We start from the raw sequence: 9,767 nt of genomic DNA, 5'->3' as shown, positions 1-9,767 counted from the left end.
AGAGGGCATGTGTTGCCTTCCAACCAAAAATTGCTCCTGAATTTTATTTTGCTTAAATTTTAAGGAGTTTCTAGTATTTTGGAATTGACTCGAAAATTAAACACGATCATTAACACTCACGGTAAGAATTAAGATGTCAAGTTTGATTATAGGTTTGGAGTTGCTACTAAACAAGATATGCCTGTTTGGATTAATGCTTGAAATCATTTATAATCTTGTTTCGCTATTTATAAATTATTTCAATAAACGGACATGAAAGGAGAAAAAAAAGATGATAGCGTGGAGCAGGAGTTGGATCCAGGTGGGAGGTTGCAAGGGACGACGGTGCAAGTGCGTAGAAGATCGCTTGTCGTCTTTCAATAAATTCCCCCAGACAATCCAATTTTCTGATCCTGACTGATCTCGCCAAAATCACCAACTTCTTCCTCGACTTCTAACCCATCTTTAATCTTATTACAACCCAGATTTCAAAACTTGCCTTGCTATATCATCTCCTGCACCTTTTACGCCTAGACCCCACCAGTATGAGAAAAATGAGAAGAGGATGCATGTGAATGGAAGAAAGCTAAAAATGCATTGAAATGTACACCGTGATGAAAAATGGGTTGTGTCTAACGTTAAGATTTGCATAATCTTACTATGTTCTAGTTTTGAAGCTCGGCGGGATGGACAGATCATGAGTTTTGTATGCGTAAACGCTCAGGTTGAAAATCAAACTTACATAGGGAAAACGACCAAGTTCCGTCACAACTCGTAACTATAAAATCCTAGACTTTTAGAGGTTTATTAGCTTCTTTCACTCTTAATTAATCACATTTCTTCAAAACATAGTTGAGGAAAATAGATAATTTTTTTCTACATTGTGTGCGTGTGTAAGCTACTTGCTTTATTTATGTTTTCGTCGTAATATCTCAACTTCAAGGCATGAATCCTTGTGTTGCAGACTTGCAGTCCTCCTCGCCGGGGGGCTGATTAATAAAGATGTGAAGGAACGAATCCTTGCGTTGCAGGTTGTGTCGGGGGTGGATGTATGCTTATATATCTGGTTTGATCTGATTCCTCATCAGTTTGTAGATTTACACTAGCTCCTGCCTTTTCTTTTCTTTTTTCCCCCTGTCCTGAGAGATAATTCCACGTATAAATGAAATATCAATGCAAAATTGACCAGCGCTGTGTATCCGTAACTACACGCAAAGAATTGGAAAGGAAGATGCCAGGCTGAGAACCCAATTCATCAGGCTCGTCCTCGGGTTGCAGGGACTAGCAAACAAATATCTCTGATTTGTTAAACAAATATCCTATTAAACTTGTATTTTAAAAATCTTATATTTTAAAGTTACCATTTGTTAAAGTGAACTTGTCATTTCCCATAGTCAACTCGTCATTTGGTATATCCTCAGTTATTTTGTGATTTAGTCTACTGAAATTATCATCCGCTAAAGTGAACTTGTCATTTCTTATAATCAACTTATCATTTGATTGAGAGACATTTCACTATGATTTCATATTTATAAAAATGGGGCTGGATCCTTACTTGCTAGTTTTCAAATTCAGGATCCCAAATCATAATTTTACATATTGAGGAGTCTTTATTTGTAATTTTTTCAAAAAAGAACATGATTAAAAATTTTAAAGAACGAATATTTAAAACAACGCCATCCTGTGATGCATTTGAGAGTCTTGTTGGGCCGAAAAACCTAGAGAACCAGCAGGCAAAACTGTCAGAAAATGACACCAGCGAAAAAGCATACAGGACTATAGGGTCGTTTGGAATAGAACTAGTAATATGCGGGTTCAACCCGCCAACCTATCAAAAATAACGGGTTAGCCAACCCTCCAGTAAACAAATCTTTCTAACCCGCACTGCTAGGCCCGCGACCCGCGGGCTAACCGCATTTTTTTATTTTTAAAATTTTTTTAAAATTATTATAATTGTATTATTATATATAATATTATATCTAAAAAATTAAAAAAAATATCTATATAATTAATTTGGTACTTCCAATGAAATACTTCAAGAAAAAAAAAGTATCATTATATTTTTTTAAATATTGAATAAGAAAAAATATTAAAAGATTAAAAAAAATAATTATTAACGGGTTGGTGGATCAACCTACCAACCCATCTTGGCGGGTTATGGTTGGCTAAAAGCCAACCCGCCTTCAAATAGCACTTTTCAACCCTATCCATATGGGTTGAACCTGTCACAGGCTAATCCACAACCCGCTAGTTAACCTATATTACCACCCTTAGTTTGGAACAACTTATATGTAGTTTATAAATAATTTTTTAATAGTGATTTATGGAATAAAAGGTAATATGTGAGAAAAATTTTATCTCAATTTACATAAAATGTGTTTGTAGTGAATTTTTTAAGTCTTCCCAAACAAGTCCTATATATATGAGACATACCAAAGCTCTCATTATATGAAACACAATATTTTAAAATAATGAATATATTTAAAAAGATATTTTAGAGTACTGGATAACACTTAAACTAAAAATAATTTTAATGCATACATATTTTTTTAATAAAAGAGTAAAAAAATAAGGGGAGGGGTTCCACGTTGCTCGGCAGTCAGCACTCAAAAGGCAAGTGTTTTGACTGATGAGCATGGAATGCGAACCTCAAAAGCGGCCTGCCTCTCCGCTTATTGTGCTATTTTTCGCCCCTTGGCTCACTACTTGTTGATATCTCGGTATTTAATTCGGAATTCCTATCTCACAGTCTTCTTCGGCTTATCTGCAAGGCTCGTTTTGACTTTTAAGCTTTTACCTGCTTCCACACGTTCCGCGTTCTTCCTTCCAACGATTTTTTTGGCTATTCTATTGCGACTTCCCCCACTCTCCATGCCAGTCCATACTCTACACCTTTGGTTAGCCCTTATTTTTCTTTTTTATTTTGCTTTTTCTTTTTTCCCCCATAATTGTCTTATCCTTGAGCTACAGGCTTCTCATCTCGTAATCTAGTTTTAGAAATTTTAACGTCCCGCGTAACTGTTTTTACATTTTAACTTCTCTTAATTTGTTGAATTTTTATCAAAATGTGATACTCTTCTAACCCACTAGCAACTCTTCTGGTTTCAATTTCAAGTGTGCTAAATGAAAAGTATTACCTCCGGTCTTCAATATAATATCTCGTTTGACTTTTATTTTGGTCATAAATATAAAACCCCAATCCATTTTGTCTCTAATATCTATGTATTTTTTTCAAAATAGTCCTACTAACAATAACAGCTCTAGACAATACACTTGATTAGCAAAGATATTTTAGGAAAAATAATTCTTATTTATTACAAATAACTAACTTAACTTCTTTCATTAATCTCCTTAAATTAGTCAACTAGCTCTTGTAATTAATTCTTAACAGCGAACATGGTGAAAGAATAAGCTTACAAATGAGATGAAAAATATCTTTATGAATATGAATATGAATATTATAATTTCCTACCTATTTTAGAGATGAAACGGTGACGATTATCTTCCACTACTTCGTCACTTTTGCTAAGAACAAAAAATAGGCGTTTTCTGTTTCTCTATCTGAATAAGAAAATATACATGACGATTTTTTTTTAATTTAAAACCAAGATACCGTTGCTATTAATTTTTACATATTTATTATTTTTGACAAGTTTTAATTATATTTTTAAATAGCATATATTGGTTAAAAATATCTTATAAAAATGAGTAGAAGGATTTTTTTTAGTTTTGTAATTTTTTCCATGTAATTGGATTGCATGCTCTTCAAAAAAAAATGTAAAAAAAGATCTTGAAAATTAAAAAATTGTATAATGACACATTCACAAAATTATTGTTATTTGCTTATCAATTGTTGTCAGAACTAATACTAATACTATAACAGGTTTTTATCTACAATTTTTTATTTTTAAGGTCTTTTTTTACAATTTTCTCTACTATCTATTTAATTGTTTCCTATTTAATATTTCCCCGTAAAACTTCAATGGTGTCTAAATATCATACATGCGTGCAGGGTTGTGCGTATTGAAAGTTTGGATGACACCCCAAACCATGGTTTTGGCTCCAAAACCATGGTTTTGGAAAAAACAAAAATTTTTTACTTTTGGAAAAAAAAAGGGAGAGTGTGAGAGCCTATAGGATATGTATTTGTTATTTTTTATAAACATATTTAATATTTATTTTATAAATATATATACATATTAATTAATTATTAATTATATTATCTTATGTATATTAATTATGTTGGTAAAAAAAATATTATTAACAATTTTATTCCTTCAAATTAAAATATATCATAAAATCTTTTTTTCTGTAATTATCATATTAACTTATGTCTTTTTTTTAGTAATTTGTATATATAAAAAGTGCTTCTGATAACAACTATCCAAACACTCTTACTTCTCAGAATCACTTTTTTACAGAATCTATTCTCTCCAGAATCTATTTTCTAGAATCACTTTTCTAAACCACGGTTTGGTTTCATCTAAACAGACCCTGAATCTGATGGAAAAAGGAGAAAAGGTTGAATTACTGTTTCTGATCGCGTGATATGAAGTCGCGATTTCTTTTTTTTTTTTTATTTAAAAAAAAGATATGAAGTACCGATGTTAAGAAAATGAAAAATAAACATTCCCACACCTGATGCGCATCCAGCACGCTTAGATGTCTTATACGTCACGATACATATTGCATGTTTTAACATTTGTATTATAATTTTTTAACGACATATTTCCATGTTACTTTAGAAATACTTGTTTAGAATTCAAGATTCTCGCATGCTTATTTGCATGTTGAAATATCAAAACACATGTCATATACTGTTTTTTTTTAATACAAGAGCTAGTTGACTGGTTTAAATTGATTAAACAAATTTATTAAGTTAGTTATTTATAATAAATATATGGTATATTTTATAGATTAACCTTATTGATCATATGTATCGGCTAGAACTGCTATTTGATAAAATATTTAATATAAATAATTACTATAAAGATTATTTTAAAAAAATAGATAAATATAAGAAACAGAATGTATTAAAATTTGGAAAAATGACAAATAAAGACCCTCCAATATGCAAAATGATGGATAGGTCATCTGAATAAGTGAAATTACTCACAAGGATGGGGTCTCAAATTGCCATTATGAAATCATAGGTAAATTACCAAAATACCCCTCTTTAATTTTTTTTTTTAAAAAAGAAAGCCACTGCCTCTCCCGAATCCGGCTGTCGGAGTCCAACCACCTCGGCTGCCTGCCGCCGGAGCTTCGATGCCGGCGGCCGGTTCCAACCACTGTCAGCAGCCTTCCTTTGTTTTTTTTTTTTTTAAATAGGGGCGAAGTGAGGTTGGGGGATCAAATCCCCCCAACCTAATGCTTTCCAAAATTAGGAATAACCATTGAGTCAACAATTTTTCATTAACATTATGATGCAAAAACAAATATAAGCTAACTCATTTACTCTTGTTCCAGGTGATAACAACAATACATTTGAAAATAACAAGTTCTGATTGTAAAATAGTACGTCTGAAATGAAAATTTAACAATATGTTTTTTTTATAACAACAAATTTTGTTACAAGTGATAACAACAATACATTTGAAAATAACAAGTTCTTATTATAAAATAATAAGTATGGGATTAAAATTTAACAACACGTTTTTTTTATAACAACACACTTTGTTTCAGGTAATAACAATAATACATTTAGAAATAACAAGTTATGATTATAAAATAATAAGTTTGGAATTAAAATTTAACAGCACGTTTGTTTAGAAAATTATTTATATTATGATTTTGGAAAATAAATTATTTATAACTTATAGAAAATATTTTTAATATATTTATTTTTTCTAAAAAATACTTTTTAATCTATATATCTATACAACTCATTATAAATCAAACTACTTCTTATAAATTATAAATAGTACAATATATTGTAGATTAAAAATACTTTTTGATTGCTTAAATTTATAAATGAAATTTATCTCTAATTTATAATTAAAATACTATTTTATTATTTAAATATAAAAAAATATTTTTAATATTTAAAGAATGAAATAATAAATTATACTATAATATTTAAATACTTAATAATAAATTTTAATATTTAAAGAATGAAATAATATAAAAATTTATACTATAATTTATAGATTAAAAATACTTAATTATAAATACTTTATAATTTATAAGAAGTAGTTTGATTTATAATGAGTTGTACAGATATATAGATTAAAAAAATTTTAAAAAAAATTAAAAAAAAGTGTGTTGTCATTTCTCCTAAATTTTATTTATAAATCTGAACAATAAAAAAGTATTTTTAATCTATAATAAATTATACTTCAAGTTCTGATTATAAATTGGAGATAAAAATTATTTTTTTAGCAAATTAAATAGATTAAAAATACTTTTTATAAGTTATAAATAATTTATTTTTTAAAAGTATAAAATAATTAATTGTTATAAAAAAACGTGTTATTAAATTTTAATTCCAAACTTGTTATTTCCAAATGTATTGTTGTTATCACTTGGAATAAAATGTGTTGTTATAAAAAAATGTGCTGTTAAATTTTAATTCCAAACTTATTATTTTATAATCATAACTTATTATTTCCAAATGTATTGTTATTATCACTTGACACAAAGTGTGTTGTTATAAAAAAAAACGTGTTGTTAAATTTCAGTCCCAAACTTGTTATTTTCAAATGTATTGTTGTTATCACTTGCAGCAAAATTTGTTGTTATAAAAAACATATTGTTAATTTTCATTCTAGATGTGTTATTTTACAATCAGAATTTGTTATTTCCAAATGTATTGTTGTTATCAGCTGGAAAAGAGTAAATGAGTTAACTTATTATTTTTTTTATATTATAATGTTAACAAAGATTTGTTGGCTCATGATCATTCTTAATTTTGGGAAGCATTAGGTTGGAGGATCAAATCCCCCCAACCTCACTTCCCCCTGTTTTAAAAAAAAAACAGTTGCAAAAAAAAAAAAACAAAAGAAGGCCATCGGCAGTGGCTGGAACCGGCCGCCGGCATCGGAGCTCCGGTGGCTGGCAGCCGGGGTGGTTGGACGCCAACGTCCGGCGACCGGAGCCCTGGCAGCGGAATTCCGAAGAGGCAGTGGCTTTCTTTTTAAAAAAAGAAATTAAAGAGGGGTATTTTGGTAATTTGGCCATGATTTCATAAGGGCAATTTGAGACCCAATCCTTGTGAGCAATTTCACTTATTCAGGTGACCTATCCGTTATTTTGCATATTGAAGGGTCTTTATTTGTCATTTTTCCTTAAAATTTTATATTTATGATCAAATTAAATATCAAACTAGTTTTTATATTAAAGATATAAGTGAAATGTTTTTGTGCCCCTACCATGATATTTCGAGAATTGTTGCATCTACCATATCATGCTGTATCATATATGGTACCCAATTACCTGTATCGATGTTTCCTAGCCTTTGTGTCGCGAAGAAACCACAGAGGAATATAGTCTTTACATGTACACACACATTACTGATTTTAATTTAATATTAAATATAAATTTATCTTATTTTTTTTTATTTATCCACCTTTTAAAAAAGTTTTAATAATAATTGCAAATTTATTTCATCAAATAGTAGTTATAGTTAATACACATTATTAGTAAAGATATTTTAAGAAAAACAACATCTATTTATTATAAATAACTAACTGAATAAACTTTCTTAACCTATTTAAATTAATTAATTAACTTGAACTACTAGAATATTATTCCATGTTTATATGATTATTATTCCTCCACGGCCAAATGCCTGACAAGTGAATGTTTCGATGTGTGTTGGAAAAGTGATCTACAAATGTTATTCACCGATTTCCAATTTCCAAGCAAGAGATAGAAAATTTGGGGAAAAAAAAGGAGAGAGACATAAAAAATATCGAATTTATGCCAAAAAAAAAAGAATTTACCTAACTGCAGAAATTAACTCGTCAGGATGAAAAACTAAAATCCCTCGCTGGGTTTATGTTGTTTTTGTTGGGGGATTCTATCCTGCGGTTTACCTGCTGCGCCGTCACCCGTCAATGTGTGTGTTTTGTTTTACTAAAGATTTTTGTCAATCTAATAACTAGAGAAAAGGGAAGAGCAAAGAGGAGAGATACTTGTTTCCTTGAGCCTATTTAATCCGCACGTCAAGTCAGATGAGGTGGGGTGATTTTTTATTTTATTTATTTAATAAAATAAATAATGATTTTTTACTTATTTATTCATTGGGTCAACAATGATACTGCGAATCAAAGCCGTCCGTTGCATTCCAATCACGCCAAAAGTCCCGCAATCCCAGTGCCATTACTCGCATCCCGAAGAAAGGAACAAGCAAAAGAAATATCCTTCGAAGCTCTTAAAAAAGCTCCAACAATGGCCAGAAAACTCCCCGCATTACTCAGTAGCCTCGCCCTTCTTTCCTATTCACATCCTTGGCCGCCGCCAATACACCGGTTTCTCTCGGACTCTCTCTCCGTCCTCATTGGGCCTCCGTAAGGAGAAGCTGAGCCACCTTCACTTCTACTTCCACGACATCGTCAGCGGACGGAATCCCTCCGCCGTGAAGGTGGCGGAGGCCGCCATGACCAACACCTCCTTAACGGGGTTCGGGCTGGTGGTGATGGCGGACGACCCGTTGACGGCCGGTCCGGAGCCGGGGTCGAAGCTACTGGGTAAAGCTCAGGGAATATATGCGTCGGCGGCGCAAGACGAGGTGGGGTTGTTGATGGTGATGAACTTTGCGTTCGTGGAAGGGAAGTATAATGGTAGTAATCTGAGCTTGTTGGGACGAAACAAGGTGTTCAATAAAATTCGAGAGATGCCGATCGTCGGCGGGAGCGGGCTTTTCCGGTTCGCACGCGGCTACGCTCAGGCAAAGACCCACACCTTTGATCTGAAAACCGGCGACGCCGTCGTGGAATATAACGTCTACGTGTTCCATTATTGATGATTCTTGTTGGTTAATTTTCGCTTTCTCCTTCAGCTCGGAGTCCATCTCCCTGAGTAGTATTCTTTGTCGCTTTTGCCTTTCATCTCCTTGTCTTTTCTGGAAATGCGGTGGTCCGTGCCTTGGGTTCTCCTTGGCAGTGGGATCGAGATTCTCCCCACTGATATCGCGTGAAGTTTGTAGAGACAAATTATTCCTCCCTTTCTCCCGTCTAGTTTAGCTTGAAGCTATTTAATTTAAAGTGATTCTAATACCCTGTGCGCTTTTCTATCTTTGGCTTTTCTTCATAATGCTTGCTAGCTAGACGTGTGGTCCTTGATGCAAAATCATTAGTTTAATATAAGATGTTCTATATAATTACAGACATATGCATCGCTTCGTATTTGTGCCCAGTTATCATCTCAATATTTTTTTGACCAGAAGTTATTATCTCAATATTTGAATCTCAGGCAATCGATATATTATATATGCACCGTAAATCAGAAGTTAATTTTTTTTTTTTAATTATTGAAACTCGGTGCAAAAGTTTCAATCATTTCACATGTCCCCTGTAATGTTTGCTGGTAGTTAGATGAAAATTGTAGGCTTGGAGTTCTATAGATCTTCGGCTTGGACTATCATCATCCTTATTTTTATTATTGGTTCGCGGTTGTGTCCGTTGTGGACGTACTGTAATGAACTGTTCAAACGTGACGAGATGGAGAGGCCCCGGCTATCCTCTCTGGACAAGGCAATCTCATCTGAGACGGACGCCAAGAAGGAAAACTGACTCTGACTCTGAACTTGACTTGAACAGACAGATGAAATTACATTTTTAAATGAG

The 9,767-nt window shown here is 32.1% G+C and overlaps 1 protein-coding gene across 1 annotated transcript; it reads left to right on the top strand.

The window, feature by feature from the left end:
* The first annotated feature begins 8,233 nt into the window (after positions 1–8,233).
* LOC114734188 (dirigent protein 22-like) lies at positions 8,234–9,301 on the top strand. Its single transcript, XM_028921738.1, has one exon. The coding sequence runs from the start codon at positions 8,234–8,236 to the stop codon at positions 8,942–8,944; it is 711 nt and encodes a 236-aa protein (XP_028777571.1). The 3' UTR covers positions 8,945–9,301.
* The last annotated feature ends 466 nt before the right edge of the window (positions 9,302–9,767 follow it).

The sequence above is a fragment of the Neltuma alba genome, unplaced genomic scaffold (genome assembly GCF_004799145.2).
Source record: "Neltuma alba isolate B1F8T4 unplaced genomic scaffold, ASM479914v2 tig00013081_pilon, whole genome shotgun sequence".
In the NCBI taxonomy this organism is placed as follows: Eukaryota; Viridiplantae; Streptophyta; class Magnoliopsida; order Fabales; family Fabaceae; genus Neltuma; species Neltuma alba.
Note: the sequence above shows the minus strand (reverse complement) of the source record. Positions and strands in the feature narration are given on the sequence as shown.

Excerpts from the sequence above, each read along its gene's own strand:
- LOC114734188 (XM_028921738.1), top strand. The coding sequence starts at position 8,234 with ATGATACTGCGAATCAAAGCCGTCCGTTGCATTCCAATCACGCCAAAA.